Below are 18,949 nucleotides of genomic sequence, written 5' to 3'. Positions count from 1 at the left end.
CAAAGTGTGTGTGTGTGCGTGTGTGCGGGTGTGGGTACTCACACATCTGTGTGTCGACGTAAAGGTCGGACGGACCCTCGCTGGCTTTGCAACTTGGTGAGTTAGCGGCAGTTGGTTGCGCAAGGTTTAGTTGCAGAGGTTGTCTGCAAGGGGCCGATGCCTGTTTTCTCAATTGACTGCTCCGCGTTTGCATGAGCGAACTTGTTTGGTGTTTGATCACGCCTGTGATTATCGAAGACCTACTCACGTCTGTGATGATGTTCGGTACGCCATCAGTCCCTCTCGTACTTCTTACTTCCTCTGCCCATTGGTAGTGTTAATGTAGCACTGGATAACGATAACATTGAGTACGGTAGAGAGAGACGCCTGATCAAATATTTTGTTTGTTGTTTAAATCATTTGATTGACTATTTTCATCCTACCTGTGTCTGTGTCACCTGTTATGCATTCCAATTCCTTCTAACGAGTGCCAACAGCCAAAATGATGACAGTGATGTTTTTTAAAAAAAAAAAAATGCAGTGCAATTGATATAGTGAGGGATAATAGGAGTTGAGATTGAAATAAGAGCAGTTTTCCTGGTATGTGATGCCCCACTTTTTTTTTTTTTTTTTTGATGAAGCTGTCAGGTCATTTAAAGTGTCATAAATGTCATAAATGATCTTGTTTGGCATTTGCCTGCCACTGAAGCGGCTAACGTTGAGCAGAGCAAATGAGCGTGTGTGGTCTTGTGTGCGCTGGTCCAAATGACTCGATGAATTTCTAAATTTGGAGTGTGTTGGCGTGAGAAAAATGCGTCACCGCTAAGACACTGCCTGGGGCTTTATATATTTAAAAAAAATAATAATAATAATTTGCGCAGGTTGTGGACCTGTCCCTATATAGTATTTGTTTTTCCTAATTGGTTTATTGTAACAAACAACAACAATTCCCTTCAGTCATCGGAGCATTAAATCAATGAATTTTGTAATAAAAACAAACAGCTGACCTGTCTATTAAATAAAAAAATAAAAAATATTTGGCACGTGACATCTCTGGAGTTTATAGTAGGAAGCTGGTTTTTGAAGCTAGAGCACAAAACCATCTGACCCACTTGCCCAGAGCACCCGCCTCAAAATAAATAAATAAATAAATAAAATCTTTTAGCATTTTAATTATATTTGTGGATGTTTGTGGCAGGCAATCATTAAGCTGCCGCCGCTGACATTCATTGTGTTCCCGCCTGCCCAAATTGCTCCAGCGGGCGGCATGGAAGAAAAGCTAATTTCATTACCCGGGCGCCACCCTCTGCTGCCAGAATGGAGCTTGTCAAGTCATCGAGCCGCCCTGGTCCACTTTAATAAAACGGTTGGCTCTAGGGAGAACGGCAGAAAGGAGATTCCATCCATCGGGCCCCGATAGTGAACGCCCACTCTGCCGGCGGTCCAGCTGTCAGTCGGCTGGCGCTCGCCTTGATGAAGCGGCAGAGCGGGTTGGTGAGCTGCCGAGGCCTTCCGTCAGATAGTTTTGGTGATGTCCTCTCCATTCGGATGTGGCGCAATAGTGGGGATCACGCCGAGGGCACGGGTGCCGTTAGACGTCAAAGTGTGTCTCGCAGGGAACGAGGATGGTTGATGCAGGTTTTGGATACAGACAAGCACAGTTGGTTTTGTAGCAGATCTGAGGATTTGGTTTCCTTGGTGTCCCAATTCCTCCTCTTAAATAAAACATACAGACAGTGAGCACATCCATTTGGAACGTTAGAGAGCCTCGTTGTCGGCCGTGAGTGCGCATGCGTCATAAAAACTGAAGAATTGGAATAAGAACTGAAAGAGTCCAACCTTTTGTGAATGTGGAAGAAACAGAAGTAGGTGTTTTTGCCCGGCTGCATGTGCGTGTGTGCGCGTGCGGGATGACGAACGATTTGCACAAGGTCAGGTGTGCGGGCGCTTTGCTCGGTTTCTTTCTTGCCGCGCCACCTTTTTCCACCGGGCCGTCTGACGAACTCCATTTTTCACGTCTTTTCTCTTTGTGGTCGCCTTATTTGTGGCTCTTTTGTCCCTGCGGCCGTCTGTCGTTAACCTTGTTTATGGCGTTGTCTCCCCCTCCTCTCGTCCCTCGCTTCCTGCGTCGCCTCTTCCCTCCTTCAGTCCCTATTCCTGGCACAGCGTTCTTTTCGCACCCTTTCACCCCCTCCTCATTTTCTTCTTCACATCCCAATGGCTGGAAATATGCAAATGTCACTGTGAGCAGACAGAGGATCAGGGTGGCCTGTTGTGAATGTTTGCGTAACCGTCGCTGACAGAACTTGCCGGCCGGAAGCTGTTGGGGGCATCCGTCGGTGTCGACGGCATCACTCGTCTTTGGTGCCCCCCATTTGTTCCTGTACCCTTGAGGCGCGCCTTTTTTTTTCTTCTCCAGTTCCCTCCACGAGACTCGTCTGCCTTCCCCTATCTTCATATGAGCGCCGCTCTCTAATTATTTCTACTGTCAATTCTTCTTTCCAAATGCCGTATGCCTTGCCCACTTGAAGCCTTGAAGGTAGGGCAACCGTCGGAAAGGCTTTTTGTGCATCTTTGCCCACGTGCAATATTTATATCCTCGAGGCGGCCGAGCACGTCTCTTCTCGAGAGTTGACCAGCGTTGGCTCTGCTCTACTTGCTCGGCAACGATGGCTGGGCCCTTGCATGACTTGCGGGCGCTGTCCGTCCCTCTGTCTTGAAGGCCAACCTGGCCGACGGGACGCCCATCTTGTGTGCCAACTGGCACGGATCCACTCTTTGAAAATCTTTTTTTGTGGTCCTTGTATCGCAGTGGACACATCATACATACATACACGCGCAAAATCAAAAGTCTTTCAGCCTAATGCTAAGCATGAATTGTTTATACTTTGCATCCACGTTGCAGCGTAAATGCCAAAATGGAAATCGGAAAATCACCGTCGTCAGTCCAAATGGCCGCCGATGCCGAGTGGAGCAGCTTCAGTGTCATTTTTTTTCTTTGGAATGACATTTAGTGTGGCAGTCCCTCTAATCAAGACGTGTAATGAAGCGCTTCGTCTTGCGGCGACTTAAGCGCAGGTCTCGGTCCCAGAGCTAATTTGGGCCAAGTTGGAGTTGATGGACGCGAGCCTCCTCTCCCGTAAGATGGATGCAAAAATCACAATCGCGGAGCCTTCATGCGTAGGAATTTGTCCGGCATAGTGAGCAAGCTCGCCCGGTGCTTGTCCAAAGGGGTCCTCTGTGGCTTGCGAGCGTATTGCAAATTGGGCCGGTCCCCGGGAGAGCTGCTGTTATTCTGGGAAAAGCCTTGTTTTTCTCTTCTTTACTCCCCATCGCTCGTATTGATATCGCACGTCTCCCCAGAGAAGAAAAGGTGTGCGCTTTATTGCTCGTCAAAAAGAAAGACAGCAATGCCCTTTTCCTGTTCTCTCCTAGCCGACGGCTTTTCATTCTTGCCGGTTGTGTCGATGATATTAGTTACAACACGACAGCGGCTCAACACCGACTGGTCCAACTGGATCGACCGGTAATTGTTTACGTGAAGGGGGGAATTAGCTTCCGCCAGTGCGTGCGAGTATCGAGAGCGAGACGTGCGCTCATCAATTAAGCCCAATTGCGTGTCGGCAACGCGTGTAGAAATGGGGAACGATTTCGGGTCTCATGAGAATCGAGCGGAACAGTTTCCCCTATTTACATTTCTCAATGTTACCGTGGATCCAGTAAAAAAATGAAGCGCTTTTCTCTGCTTTCCAGTCTGGATCAGCTGCCAGAAAATCATCAACTCAAACTTATTCAAGCACCCGAATAGCATGCTGGAGCATCTAAAAAAAACAAAACTGAATCATGTCGTAATTGTTTTAATCAAACATTACTCTGTCAATTTATTTTGTGCATGAATCAAAGAAAAAAAACTCACCCCCACACAGGATATAAATGTTAATCAAAATATATAAAAATAATGATCAATTTGACAGTTTGAAGCTTTTAGCGCCACCTACGGGATTTGAGCAGAACTGCAGTTCAGTGTTCAGCGCAAGAGCCCTCAGCTTTGACTTTCTGTCGCAAGTGGTTAATTTGCTTAGTGCGAGTCGGATTTCAAAACTCATCTAACTGTGTGTACATTGAGTACACACGCGCGCCAGCTGCAGAAATTTTAGGTTGCCTCTGTGCAGGTAATCCACTTTTTCTTGAAACAGGTGCCATCTTGCTGACACGTACTTAATGGCGGCTTACTCATACAAATAATTACATTTTGACAGAAACCCGGATTACACTCGCACGCACACACATACGCACAGCGGCTGCAGATTGTCGTCCCGAAGCTCCAGCGCTCACTTTCTGGCATGTTTATTTTACCTCCTTGGCGGAACTGCGTGGCTATCGGCAAGTCGGAGGCAATGGAGCGGCGAGACCCTCTGGATGATTGACGACAGCTTTTTTGTCGTCACCTTCCCATATTTTGTTTTTTTCAATTTAGTTTTGCCCGCTGGGTCCACGCAGGCCATCATTCGAAGCCCCTCAGCCTCCTCGCCAGTGTTGACGCTTATCTGTTCCTCATGTGTGAGCGTTTCCTTTGGCTTTGTGTGTTTTAGGGGCGTCCGGCCAGCGAGTGAAAGTGGAGCCGGAGGTGCTCTCCTACCCCGGCCAGACAGTCAACCTGCGCTGCGCCTTCACCGACACCACCGATATTCAGCTCACCTTGGTCAGGCAGGATCCTCACGCTCACCTTGGCTTTGCGTGTCCCAAAATATATTTTCGACAGAGGCAGGATCCTCACGCTCACCTTGGCTTTGTGTGTCTCAAAACATATTTTGGACACTCTTTACTTTTTTCTACTCCCTCAAGTTTTGCAGATTTTTTTTTGTCATGTTCTAATTTGCCGATTGATCGGATCCTCAAAATAAGGCATTACGGCAAATGGAATCACGTTCTCTGCTGCCTTGGTGATTTGTTAATAATCCAACGTTAATCGGCATATATGGCCAAATTTTATTTTCAATTTTTGTTCCAATATTGAATTATTTGGATCTTCCGGGCGACTCTTTTTACCTCCTCTTTGTGTACCCGCTTTGGGTTGATTTGGATGAATTCTCTCGTAGTCCCCCTCCAAAATGGCCGACTTCCTGGATCGTCTGGGGCTGCTTCTGTACCAAAATGGCAATTGGGCTCAGGCCTCGGCAGTCCCTGGTGTCGAGTCCCTAAAATGACGGCATCATTGTATCTCCTCGTGCTGATAATTTGTAGCAATGGCTTGGCTGCAGTCACCATTGTCAGCGGAAGGACGGCTGTGGGATCGGCGCCGGCTGCCTTATTTGCCCCCCCCCCCCCCACATTAAATTTTAATCAATCAAATCATAGCTCATGGAAATAATGCCAAGGCTACTCATAGATTTTTTCATCACATTTGGGTTTAGCGTTTGACGACAGCAAAGAAACAATGCTAATCTTCGTTTAGCTTGAGGGGATTGAGAATGCTAATGGCCATACTCCTTGCCCGCATCTCAATCAAGCGGAAAGTTTCTGGGAGTAGCTGAGTGTGTGTGTGGTGCTTGGGATGGCGTGCTGCTCCTGAAAATGTGCGTGCCTCTGCTTCCGCAGGTCACATGGATCTACAAGCCCAAGGAGGGAGGGCGGGAGAACATCGCCGTGTTGCACCCCAAATATGGGCCCACCTACCCCGAGTCTCCGCTGAAGGAGCGGATCAGCTTCACGCAGGGCCCCCCCAACATGGACAGCCCCTCCATCCAAATTAGTGACGTTCGCATGACGGATGAGGGCGAGTACATCTGCGTGGTTGCCTCCTACCCCGGCGGCAACAAGCAGGGAATCACCCAACTGGTCATGCTCAGTAAGTCTCCAAAGACACTATTGATCACAGTGTGATTGACATTCCACCTCAGAGTTGCGCTGTAAGAAAGATTAAAAGGCTGCAAAATACTTGGCGGGTGTCGATGATGCGTCTGCCGAAGTGCGTTGCCAGCATGAGACTGTAATTAAGAGTTGAGTCGGTGTAATTAAGGAATAAAACATCTTTACTCACTTCTAAGCTTTGGAGCCATGGGCATAATAATCCATCAACCAATCCTGATGAATTTGGTCACGCAATGAACCATTGACAAAACAATCAGCGGCGCCTCGCCGTGTCCTCAACTGCAAGCGGCGAATTTGCTTTTGGGCTCAAGTACTGCATTTCTTGTCAAGTTGCTCACGTTTGCATTTGGTCCAGTGTCCCTCGCGTATCCTCTTTCCAAATTCTAGGCCATGGACTCATTGCCATTTTAAGTACTGTTGTTAGATCAATTGTGTTCTGGAAGCGTCGGTCTAACCCAGACGTGAGCAAACTACGGCCCGCGGGCCACATCCGGCCCACGGGGCTGTTTAATCCGACCCACGGGGCCGTTTAATCCAGCCCGCCAAACCTAAATAAATTGTTTATTATTAAACTTTTTTTTGGGTCATTTTCCCTGCAATTTTCCCCAATAGATGGGGAAGCGCCCACCTGCGCATTCACTCCCGGAAGTGCGTGTATGTACTAAGTAGTACGGACCCGGCGCACTCCGCACTCTATTTCCATCAGTGCCGAATTTCGAGTGTGGGCTGTGAAGTCAGCATTCTCGTAATTCGCGCGCTGAGCCTTCAGATACAGTTTTACGCTAATGCCACCCACAAACCTTCCCCTGGAATCCTTCCATTAAAATGAGTAGCCCGAGGAAAAGAAAGGTGGACACTGAGTGCCGAGCGTTTAAAAAAAGAGTGGACAATTTGGCTCGACCTACATGTGTGAGCAGACAGACGTTCAGCCACATGAACGTCAACAAAGCCCGTCACAGATCTAGGTTAACGGACCGACACCTCGGCTCTATCCTAAGAATTACCACAACAAATTTTACTCCAGACTATGATGCGCTTGCAAAAAAGGGAGACCAACAATACTATTGATTTCTTTATTACTTTATTTAGACGTATTCTTTCACTGATTCTTCAAGATTATGTATTTGGTCAGAATGTTTGCCGTTTGATGTGATTTCGCCTCATTAGATAAACATATTTCGTAAATCTGACTTGCAGGCGCTGAAGTGATGGAAACTATTATTCATAATAACAGTGTCGTATATAATGAGAATCACTGATAGTAGTTTTTTGGTGAAATATATTTTAATTAATGTTAATAAATGTATTTGTTTTCAAAATGTCAGTTCTATTACCGTAATTTTCGGACTATAAGTCGCGTTTTTTTTTCATAGTTTGGGTGGGGGGGCGACTTATACTCAGGAGCGACTTATATGTGAATTTTTGCGCAAATTTTCAAAATTCAAAAATCCGTGATGTAGTGAAACCGCGATAAACAAACTGCGATGTAGCAAGGGATTACTGTCATTTGACCTGCAAGTGACGTCAGCAGCGCGGCGGTTGTTTACATAAAGACAAAGGATTCTATCACGGGATGACGAAGGGCCCTACGTTTGAAGGATTTAATGATTTGGAGTGACACAAGGTTTGAAAAACGTATTTATGTCATAGTTATTTGATATATTTTATTTCGTGTGTATCGTTACAGTTCAGTAGTTGTTGGCTCGTTGAACTCTTGTTTTGTTAAATAAAGAGCCGTTTACCAAACCCACGTGTTTCCTGGTACTTTGTTAACGCTACAATATAGTTGTATACTAGATCTGTGCGGCGCGCATGCGGCATTGTTAACATAAAGGACGAGGAATTTGATCGATGGATTTAATGATTAAGAGTGACACAGATGGTTTGATAATATTGTTGTTATATGATAGTTATTTGAAATATAATTTATATATCGTTATATGGGTCTGTGGAATAATTAGAAATGCAACTTACGAGTCTGACGTCAGCGGCGCATATGTGGCGCATAAACGAAAGACGATCGATGGATTTAATGAATTGGAGTGACACAGATGGTTTGATAAACGTGTTATTTATGTAATACTTATTTGAATAACTCTGAATGTTACTCAGGCCCGTTCTCAGCTCCTCATTTGTGTATATGTCACGTTAGCATACCGTATCGTTTAGCCTGTTGTTGCTGGTTCATGTCTGTTCTTGGTGTTGGATTTTGACAAATGTGTCCCAAAAGTGCGACTTATACTCCGGTGCGATTTATATGTTTTTTTTTTTCACTGTATTGTGCATTTTATGGCTGGTGTTGACTTATACTCCGGTGTGACTTATAGTCCGAAAATTACGTTACTTCACACAAACACGACATCCATCTGCTACTGGTTCGACCCCCCGGTCAAAATTTCGAACCAAATTCAGCCTGCCAGTCAAAAGGTTTGCCCACCCCTGGTCTAACCTAACGCTTGCGCCCCCTCATTAATCCAAGCTTGATTCAGCTCGCCTCCAATCACATTCCAGAGTTCGTTTTGGGCTGAGTCTTAGTTGCCAATCATTTGGTGAGGTTGTTTTTCTCAATGTGGTAAACTAAGCTTTAAATTCAAGCAAAAGTTGAGCCTGTGTTTTCCTCCTCAGCGAAGCCCCAGAACTCTGCTTCGGCGCTAACGGTGGAAGCAGGCCGCAATCCCACGGTGGTGGCACGCTGCCAATCACTCAATGGGCGCCCGGAGGCGCAGATCCGCTGGGTGACGACCGTTGACGGCAACGCCAGCACCTCGTCCCAGCCAGGTCAAGACAACACAGTGTCGGTGAGCAGCGAGTACCGCCTGGCCCCCACCGCCGCCGACAACGGCAAAGACATCAGCTGCGTGGTTTCACACCGCACGCAGACCTCGCCCGAGAGCTTCCAGATGAAACTCAACGTTTTATGTAAGAGGCCCAAGTGGCTGGTTTCACTCGTCCCCCTGCAAGCAGGCTGGTCCCCACTTTGCTTCCTCTCCGCAGACACCCCGCAGGTGACAATCGTGGGTTACGACAATAATTGGTACGTGGGCCGGACCAATGTGCTGCTCACCTGTCAGGCCACCGGCAACCCGGTCCCGACGACGGTCCTGTGGAAGTCGTGAGTACCGCCACCCCCCCTCTCACCTTTGTTGATGGACGCTATTCCCCTCCTCGCATCTTTCATCCGTTGCCATGACCAACCGGGGCTTCATTTGAACAAAATAAAACAGATATTCAAAAGGAAAACCAGATGTTATTGGATAGTGTTGAGGGCATGGCGTCGCGATGACAAGTTGTGACTCAAAATCATCTCGCTGCCGTCTTCCTCCAGAATGACGGGAGCCATGCCCGACACGGTGCAACTCAAAGACAACCAGCTGAAGGTGCTGAAGGTGGACGAGGCTGTCAACACCACTTTTGTCTGCGAGGTCAAGAACCGCATCGGGACCGGCAGGGACCAGGTCACTGCCTTGGTCAGAGGTCAGTTTAATGTTAGGACATGAGGAAAAAAAAAAAATCCAGTTTGTGCCGATGCTCTCTCGAGACAATTGTGGCTAATGATGCAATGAGGCCTCGTGCGATGCATCAAAGCACTTCTTTTCATCATCGGCAGCATCACGCCGGTGGTGTCACAACACTGTTTCAACTTAAACAACAAAATCACACTTTCCACCTGACATGAAACCACCTCAAAAAAACTTTTATCACACAGTCAACACGGTCCTAGAAGGCGAGGACTTTTATCTTGTCCCCAGGGAATCAAGCACGCGTTTTAGCTCTCCTCCTTTGTCCTACTTTGAATTGACGCTCTCTCGTTGGTGAGCGCTCCATTGCATACGTTTTTCTCACATTATAGTTTCCACACCAAACGTCCCTCTCGCCATAACTTTTTTTTATTATTTTTTTATTTTTTTAATGAGCTGCCAAACTTCACCCCATGAACTCTATGATAAAAGAAAAAAACCCGTAGCTGTTGCGTATGTTGTCGGGCCGGGGTGATTACAGACACACGAAGGCTTGATGCTCATCATTTCCAAGCCAAACTTTTTTTTTAATTCTGATTCATTTTACATCAGGAGAGCTGTGCTTGTTCTTGCACGTTGGCCTCCTTGATTAGTTCTTTGCCCGTCTTCCCTTCCTTTCTGTGCCGAGGCAAGTGCAGGCATCCGGCGTGGCGCTGGCCACCTCCCGCTGCCGCTTTACAGGCGAGGAGCATGTAAAAAAAACCTCCAAATCCAGGCAGCACGGGCACACAGGCAAGCGGCGTGCAAGATTGAGGCTTTTGATGGACTAAGAAGTCAGCCAGTGTGTAACGGGATGAATCAGTGCCAGCGTGCAAAGGCACGAGGGGATGGAGCGAGTGAGAGAGAGAGAGAGAGAGAGAGAGAGAGAGAGAGAGAGAGAGAGAGAGAGAGAGAGAGAGAGAGAGAGAGAGAGAGAGAGAGAGAGAGAGAGAGAGAGAGAGAGAGAGGATGCCGAAGGCATTTGAAAGTCCCATGGGAGTCGTCATGTGCCAGCGCATTTGATGTGCAGAGCTTTTGGGCGGTGGCGCTATCTGTGGCTGTGCTAGCGTGTGTCTGTCTTCTCTGCAAGCCTCTTAGAGCGGATCAGTCGCCCTTTGCTGCTCCAGCTACTTGCTGCTTTCTTTGCCATTTCCACATCCGCTCTTTTGCTGTCTCTTTGGAAAAAACATTTTCGATATATGGGGCAATTAGTTGTGTATACAATTGTCACATGAGCAAAACCTTTGGTATAATTGACCAAATTGGAAAGGTTTTGACTTTGAAATTGGACACAGTTTCACTCCACTGTCATGTTGCTCCTCCACCGCCGGTAGCTGATGCACGCTTTTTCATTGCGAGTCCTCATCCTCCTTATCTGTCGCAGGTTCCCTTTCGGCCTTGCTGATTCTGGCTCTAACCCGCCCCCCCTTCGGCGTTCATTTTCCTCTTCAGCACTATCTCTCCCCACTTCTGACACCAGTGTAGCTTTTCCGTAATGATGGCTTAGTGCTCTCCGTCCGTACGAACATCCATCCGTCCACTTGATCCAGCGCTCTGCTGGGCCGGCCCCTGGAGGGCAAGCGTGCGCCTCCATCAGTTGTCCGTCTTAGTCTGTAGAGCGGTGACTCAAGAAAGTTAGCATGACCTCATCCGAATCGGCGCTTTGGGCCGCGCCACAAATAGACGTCCTCTCCATTGGCAAGTTCTCAGAGTGGAGAGCACAAAGGGGCCAGAGCGTCTTGATCCTCCGGGCGGCTTCTGGTCCATCTGACTGGGCCCGCGTCTCCGACCATGCGAGAGTTAGCCTGAGAGCAGGTCCGGTGAAGCCAAGTCCGCCGCCGGCGGAGTCAAACTGGCCCGCCGCCCATTAGTGCACGCGGGCCTCCTTCGATAACTTAGCGAGTTTGACAGCCGAGGCTCTCCAGCTATGCCGGAGGTGCGGCCCGGCATGGTACTGTGCGTCTTTTTTTGGAAAGCCGCTACAGAAGTTACTTCCACTCCATCTCTCAAATGACTTTTGCTCACTTGGCGATCACGATCGCGCCGGACTCGGCTTTACAAGAAACTGATCGCTTTTTTGCTTTGCCGTTTGTACGTACTGTCGAAAATGGATGGCGGCCTTCTTGGCCTTTCGCATACAGCGGTCGTAAAAGGTCATCGCATCTGAGCGGGTTGTTGCCAGCGGTTTCCAGGAACTGGGAAATGAGGATGCCGAAGGCTTCCCTTCCCTTTCCGTTAAATCCACCAAAGGATTTGCAACAAGACTTTTGAGAGGGAGGGAAAGCGAGACGCCAAAAAGTCGAAATGCAGCCTGACCAATATGGAGCCGCATCGTTACGCTTGCGTTTTGGCACTGCAGGTTGTCTTGCTACTGAAAAGATTGCATTCAAAAACAAAATGCAACTTTGTCTAGAATTTGTCTTCATCCGTTTTTACCCCACTGGCGGTGCTAGCCAGCTAACAAATGAATGAGCAGGACTCTCCCAAGGATTGCTATTTGCCACTCGCGCACCTACCTCATTGACATGAGCACAGTATGAGGGCGCAGAGAGCTTACTGTTACGTGTCGTGCGTGGAACCTGAGGTGCTCATGCCTTTCTCGTGTTCTCTCTGCGGGTGGGCAGGCGCCGTGGGGCTAACGGTTACTTCGTGTGTGTGTGTGTGTGTGTGTGTGTGTGTGTGTGTGTGTGTGTGTGTGTGTGTGTGTGTGCGTGTGTGCGTGTGTGCGTGTGTGTGTGTGTGTGTGTGTGTGTGCGTGTGTGTGTGTGTGTGCACGTGCGTGCGTGTGCGCGTGTGTGCGCGCGCGTGTGTGTGCGCGTGTGTGTGCGCGCGTGTGTGTGCGTGTGTGTGTGTGTGTGTGTGCGCGTGTGTGCATGTGTGCATGTGTGTGTGTGTGTGTGAATCGCTGTGAATCGCTGTATTTAGCGCAGCCCAGGTGAGGGGGGGGGGAAGAGAGATTAGTGAAACCTTGCTTGCCCGCTCTCGAGATGGGAGGTGTGAGCGGATGATGGCCAGCGTGCCAATTTGTTTCCTGAAAATAATCGCCGTGATGAGAATTGTTCAGTTGTATGGTGTTGCATCACAAAAAGGCAGCGGTGGTTGGCTGCTGCTTAATCTGCCGTGGTGTTTGCAAGGACGGGAAGGAGAGGGGGATGGACTTTGTAGTAAAGAGCTTTGGATGACTCTGCCAAGTGGCATGATGCCGCTTAAAACATGTCCTTCACCGCAGTTGTTTGCCTTCCATTGTGTCGCAGTGGCCCGTTTGTCCCTTGTTCTGGAAGGGCGTGTTCCGTCATGTGACACGTTAAGAACATTTTGCACTGCACGTTGACGAACGTTGACGTTTTTGCAGTCAAAACCTACGTACAAAGATTAGAACTTGTTGGCGCTGTCATCTTGGAAGTTTTTTTTTTCTTCTGTTTTTGCCACGTCCTCAATTTTGACGCGGTGTAAAATAGTTCTGATTTGGTTTTGAATTTTAAAAAACAACACTTTGGCCTGCCTCGTCTTTTTTTCCCAATTCATATTAGATTAGCCCACCATACAGGTAGATGTTAAATTTATAGGGTGAACCCATTGTTTAAAAGCACCATTAAAAGTGAATGAAAACTGAATATTTCATTTTGATCCAAAGCCTTATGAGGCAAAATAAAAGCCAAGTGACTTGATGAGGCATTAGCTCATGAAGCCATGCAAGGTCACGATAGATTATGATGTTCATTCAATTCATCTTGTATCAATAGTGTGGTTCTCTTGGTCGCTTGGTCATATTAGGTGGCGATATCTCGGACTCGCCAACTATTGAACTCAGCCGGTTGTAGTCAGAAACTTTACTTTGAAAGCTTCTTGAATCGAATGATTCTGTTTTGAATGCACGCTAAGCCATTTAGTTTGGATGTCATTTTTTAATCCGTTGCCTCCCAGCGAACAGAGTAAATCCACAGAGGTCATGTCGGGGTCAGCGTGTGGACAATGGGTTGCACGCCGGGCATCTGGCCGGCTTCCTGAGCGGCACCGAAGAGCCCCGAACCCTTGGCACGGAAAAGCTGCCGCCCGCCCGTACCAAGCCGCACACGCTAGCAAATCTCCTCCACTCTTGTGCCAATTGAAGCGCATCTGCGCTAGCAGATCTTGCTAAAGGCAGAGCAGTGGGTGCGGAAAGCGCAGGAGCAGAAGAGTTTCACACTTTGACGTTGTCTCGTTGGGTGCTGCACCACAATTCGACGGGTCAAGCCATTAACCTTCATGTCTGTGCGAAGGATCATGTCGATAGCAATCTGGATCATTTTTTTACTTCTTTTGAAGAAAGGGAAAGGGAGATGACTTTGAGGGAAACGGATGAGCTGTGGCTTTGCATCTGTTCAAAGGAAGCTCGCTCGCTTGAGCAAATTAATTGAATGGCTTCACTTTTCCTGTTTGGACAACACTATTTGAGTTCACGCCAAGGCTGTCCTGCATTTTGAGTCTTTCTGCTGTGAAACGTCCTTTTTAAAAATATTGCGACAACACGGGAGAGCTAAGTATAACTTGAGCGACGCTTGACGAGTCACGCGGGAGTTCCGGTTTTGCCGCCACCGCTTCTTCTCTGCAGTGTTGACGTGCTGGAAGAAAAACTACAGAGTGAATGTCAGCGTCCCCGCCTGTTGGGATTCCGAGTGGACTTGAAGAGGTTTCTCTTTGTGATTCCACCAATCAAATGGACACTGTTGGCGGGAGGGAGAAGAGAGGTGCTGGTGGCGGGGAGTGGTGCATTTCTGCTGTGCTTCTCCTTCGGGCCTTCCAGGAGGCTGTCATTCCGCTGCATCGCTTTGTCACTCACTCAGCCTCTTCCTTCACCTCCTTTTCTTCTTCATGTAATTCCCTCTGCTCCATTCATCACGATCAACCCCCGCATGGCCTCCTCCTGTTCCGCATACACACGCATGCACCAACATTGCCTGCTCTTGCGGCTTGCAACCCCCACCCCCCTCTCTGACTCTTCCACCGCCTGGGCTTTGTGCCGGCAGTGGTGGCAGCCTTGGACCCATGCTTTGCGGTTGAAGGGCAAAAGTGTCCGAGACCTTTTAGAGTGAGGCGGCGGTGGCAACGGGGACAGGGGCACTTGTGAGGCAGCTTTGGGAAATGTCAGGCTAGCGAGGGGCTAGCCGGATATGCGCCACGACCTGCGTGGGCCGACTCAGTTCTCACGCTTGAAGCTTTTATTATTTAACTTTTTATTCTATTTATTGTATTAATTTTATTTTTTTATCTTTTTGCACTGATCGGTTGACACTTTTTAAATTTCGTTGTACATGTGTGACAGTGACAATAAAGATCTATTCTATTCTAAAATACTCTATTAACCCCCCCGCATCAGGAAGACATCTGACCTAGTTGAGCCTGCGTGCCTGTTCATATAGTTTGGCATTATTTGAACTTGCCGCACAAAAGCAACAGTTGGCACTTGCTTACTCATGAAGCAAATTCGATCGGGCCAGATTTCGACGTAAGAAGGCATTTTATTCCGATGATGACATAAACTTCTGCTCGCTGCCGCAGCGTTTGTTATCCCCACCAATCACACGTTTTGCCTTAGCGAGATCTGCATTTGGACTTTTTTGTTTTGTTTGTGGTCAGTTTAGCATCTGGCAGCTTAAAACAATGGAACGGTGCGCTATGATCTGAGACTGGGCACCATCGAAGTGATGAGTCAGGAAATTAAACCGTATTTGCTTAAATGGCGACGCTTGCGTCTTTCTACACACAAAGACATGGAGCGCGTGCTCCGCAATGTTCTGCAAATGCCCATTCATTCCATCTGAGGAAATCTGTTTGAAACAAAAGTTTTTGCCCCTGTTTTTGCCTTCCACATTTTGAAGTTGACACATTGACATGGGCCAATCCCTTTCCTCCATCGGTGCTTCTCTCCCTTTCCCGCTTTCACCCTTGGTGTCGGATAACTTTCCTCCTTGGCACAATTCACACTGGTCTTCTTCTCCTCCCCTTTTCTCTCCCGCCCTCCTCCCTCCCGCAGAGCCTTCAGTCAACCCGTCCAACGCCGGCGTAGTGGCCGCGGTTGTGATCGTCTCCCTGCTGGCTCTGCTCTTGGTGGCCGCCCTGGTGGCCGTACTGATGACCCGCAACCGGCGCCGACAGCAGGGCTACCGGGCCGACGGCAGCGCCGACCTGAAGGCACGCATATTCGGCGGTGGCAAGAACGGCACGGGCGGCGCCGGCAACAACAACGCCCCCATCTACGTGTATGACGACGGCTCGGCCCACCAGGGTGAGAAAAACAACCACAACGGCAATGGGCGGCTTGAGGTGGTCACCGCTACGCCCACCGCCCAGGACATCCTACTCAGTGGCGAGCTGGACGACGCAGAGAGGAGGAAGTTTGACGAGCTGGAGGAAGAGGAACGCTATGACCGCTTCGCCAGCGGCGGCGCAGCCCCCATCCTGCAGCTACGCCCAGCTGGCGAGCAGCACGAAATGATCGGAGACTACCTGGACGACGACATGGAGTCCCAGCGTGACGGCTCCGTCATCTCTCGGACTGCCGTTTACGTTTAAAGCATGGAGGAAGCCAGGAGGAGGAGGAGGAGTCCTGGGGATTTTTGTGCCTCCGCCGGATCGAGAGGAGAAAACCAAACCACACAAAATAGAAATAATCGTGTATTTTCTATATATGCTGTTAGTAATCATGGTGTCATGACTGGAGGAGGACATTGTGAGTGGCCAATGACACGGATGGCAGAGATGGAATCATGTCCTCGCCGAATGGTGTCAGAGCTGCAGACGATTCTCTCTGGCGTACGCCGCAATTGAGCACTCTCGCTTGTTGTTCTCGTGTTTTTTCTTCCCTGTTTTTGGGAATCCGTCAGGCTGAAACGAGCGTGGTTTCGCTTCTCGTGCCGGGTCTAAAGACGTTCAAGTGCTTGCGAGAGGGTTTGTTTGCTGTCATCCGTCGTCTTTGCTTTTTCCACCCCGTCAAACGTCTGGATCATGTCCGCGTTGTCCACGGCCATCGGATTGATTGATCTCAACTGAAAGAGAGTCTGAATCCGATGCAGATTATTTTCCTGAAGAGAAACACTAGCGAGGCTTGGCACCTTTGATTCTGTGGAGTTTGTTATCCACCCGAATATTTCAAAATAAGAAATATTGTTGATCATTCTGTCAGAATCTGCCAGTGGGTGTCGACGGCGAGTAGCCGGTGGAGGGATGGCGTAAGGCACGGCCGCATTAGCATGTGTAGATTTTGCACTGAGATCATGCGATATTTTTCTCCATTAGCGAATGCCATTAAGTGTGCAGAATTGATTGAGGGACGTAAAAGCTTTGCGGCCGGCCGACTTGTATTGACTAACAGGCATCGCGCAGCCAAATGGCCCTTTATGATGCAGCTGCGGGCCCAATTGTCTCTCGACTGTTAATTCATCTCGCTAAAGAGCCACTGGAGGCTCTCCCGGCCGCACTTGCCATTTAGCCACCGAATTCTCCTGACCTGCCGATCAGCTTTTCTTGTTGCGTGCCGAGGCCCGTTGCCAGGTCAAATGCAGACTAAAGCGGCGCCCGAGGCAGCGGTGACTGTACTTGGGCTTTTAACCTCAAATAACGGGAAAGAGCTCATGTTCACAAATGTTGCTTTGCATTTGAGACCGCTAACCTTCATGAAGATGGTGAGAGGACGGGCAGGTGGTGAGATGAAAAACCCTGCCCGCCATAGTGCAGTAGTTGAGTCAATAATAGTCGCCACAAATCCGATGAAAAGGAAGTGCGACCGGCAGTGCCTTTTTGTACTGTGCAATCACGTATTCTTACAAACTAGTTTGGAAGCTCCAAAATGTTGCCCACAGGACCTTCGTAACCTGAGGACACGGGACGAATGCTAAAAGCGTCTGCCAGTGAGACTTTTTGAGTGGCGAGCGACCGATTGCTAGACGGCTGTGTGACCGTTATACACATTTCACCACGGCTTACTTAACACACAGATCGAGCACCAATGCAACTCATTCCCAGCTAAAGCACCACATGTGATTTCCCACAGCCATCTAAAAGCCAAAAAACAAACAAAAACAAAAAAATCCAGATGTTATTTTTACACTTGCGCACATGTGTGTGTCACTGCTATAAAAAAAAAAATGCGTACATAAATGTGTGTGTAATATTAGATGGATGAAACTGGCAACAGTTGGAGGGGGGAGGCAAACACTTGGTGTACATTTTTGGTGTTGAAGTGTCTGTGTATACAATAAATTTAAGCATCTTTATTTTTATTGTGAAAATCATTTGGATATTTATGAAAATGTAAATATCAAGCAATGTGGCGTAATGTAAAGGGAACGTCCTTGTGAATATACATTTTTTAGAGCGCGACAGCTTTTGTTTGCTGAATTTATGCACCTCTACCCTTTTTATTTTCTCTCCCGTTCCGGCAATTCAACACAATAAGCACAACGTCGTTTTGCACGATTGGCTCTCTGACGTAGACGTCGTGCACCTCGTGAACAAAGCGCACGCACGCACACACACACGCGCGCACACACACACACACACACACACAGTCAAGTCTGGAAGGGTGAGGGATTCCATAGGCCAGCCTTTATCACTGTGCAAAAAAAGGAAAACAAAACAATTGGCAAAGCAAACTTGTTTTTGCTGGCGAGAAACAGTCACCCACTCGCAAAAGCCCACCAGCCACTCTCATTATTCTCCGCAGCCGAAGTGCGATCCACACGCCTGGTACCGGCTGCCGCCTAACACCAGACTGCCCACACCCATCCAAAGCAAGACTTCTTGTGTCTCCTTTGCTGGGTGCTTACGTTAAAACTTTTATTTGGCCGGTGGCTTGGAAAGAGTCCGATTGGTGCCCTGCACTTTGCTTTCTATCACCGAAGTAATTCGACCATTGGCCGAATTCCGGTGGAAGGCCTTTTCACCCAGGCTCGTCTTTTGCTGTACTCTTGGCATGTGTGTTGCTCTTCAGCGGGCTAGACGAAGCAATTTTTCTCATCCTCACATAGACACAAACCTAACTAAATATTGGACATTGACGATTGTTGGCCCCAACGTTTTGAATAAATCACTTACGACGCAGCGCTTGCTAACTCATCTGCCATTCATGAAATGGATATTTGATGTTGAGACCGGACTGACTGATTATGATCGACAAACTGTGACGTTAATGTTTTCTCGCAGCCATTAGCTACTCGTAAGTCTCACGCCATTCATAGAATCAACATTTGATGGAGATAAAATCGTTTGAGCTCACTCCTCTTCAATGCTAAGTTTGCGTTGATAGCAAGTGGCACCACGAAGGACTGACATATTTGATGTTGGCGCATTGTTACTGAAATCTGAAAGGGAATAGATTGATATTAACATTTTGTCACATCACTTGCGGATGCTAGCTTAGCCAGGTTAGTAAGTGGGTCTAGCAACTTTACATTATGGCTAGCACCTTTCTGTCTTTTACTTGGCGTGCTTTCCTGCTCGTCTCTTTTCGGTTCTTTCATTTCTGAATTGCTTTTGTTCGATGATTTGGTTAAAAGTAAATGCTTGATTTTTTTTTTTTTTTTTACTCTTTTTTTTTTTTCCTTCCATGTTTTATTACATATAAT

At 48.1% G+C, this 18,949-nt stretch overlaps 1 protein-coding gene and 1 long non-coding RNA gene across 5 annotated transcripts in view; one reads left to right on the top strand and one right to left on the bottom strand.

Annotated features, from left to right (window-relative positions):
* The window catches only part of si:ch73-22o12.1 (poliovirus receptor), a 79,031-nt gene that overhangs the window by 36,735 nt on the left and 23,347 nt on the right, over positions 1-18,949 (top strand). For 2 of the 4 annotated variants that reach the window (XM_049731578.2, XM_068651887.1), the window contains 5 exons: positions 4,572-4,681; positions 5,578-5,827; positions 8,476-8,962; positions 9,176-9,324; positions 15,361-17,599. In XM_049731578.2, coding sequence (XP_049587535.1) covers positions 4,572-4,681; positions 5,578-5,827; positions 8,476-8,962; positions 9,176-9,324; positions 15,361-15,899 — 1,535 coding nt within the window. In that variant the 3' untranslated portion in view covers positions 15,900-17,599. Of the gene's footprint in view, positions 1-4,571; positions 4,682-5,577; positions 5,828-8,475; positions 8,963-9,175; positions 9,325-15,360; positions 17,600-18,949 lie in introns of those variants that run through there. The other 2 variants (XM_049731577.2, XM_049731576.2) reach the window with 2 other exon arrangements.
* On the bottom strand, positions 272-3,900 carry LOC125975852 (uncharacterized). Its single transcript, XR_007484065.2, has 2 exons — positions 1,819-3,900; positions 272-1,694 (listed from the first exon to the last, which is right to left on the bottom strand). It is a non-coding gene; the product is annotated as an uncharacterized lncRNA (long non-coding RNA).

The sequence above is a fragment of the Syngnathus scovelli genome, chromosome 9, assembly GCF_024217435.2.
Source record: "Syngnathus scovelli strain Florida chromosome 9, RoL_Ssco_1.2, whole genome shotgun sequence".
NCBI classification, from domain to species: domain Eukaryota; kingdom Metazoa; phylum Chordata; class Actinopteri; order Syngnathiformes; family Syngnathidae; genus Syngnathus; species Syngnathus scovelli.
Note: the sequence above shows the minus strand (reverse complement) of the source record. Positions and strands in the feature narration are given on the sequence as shown.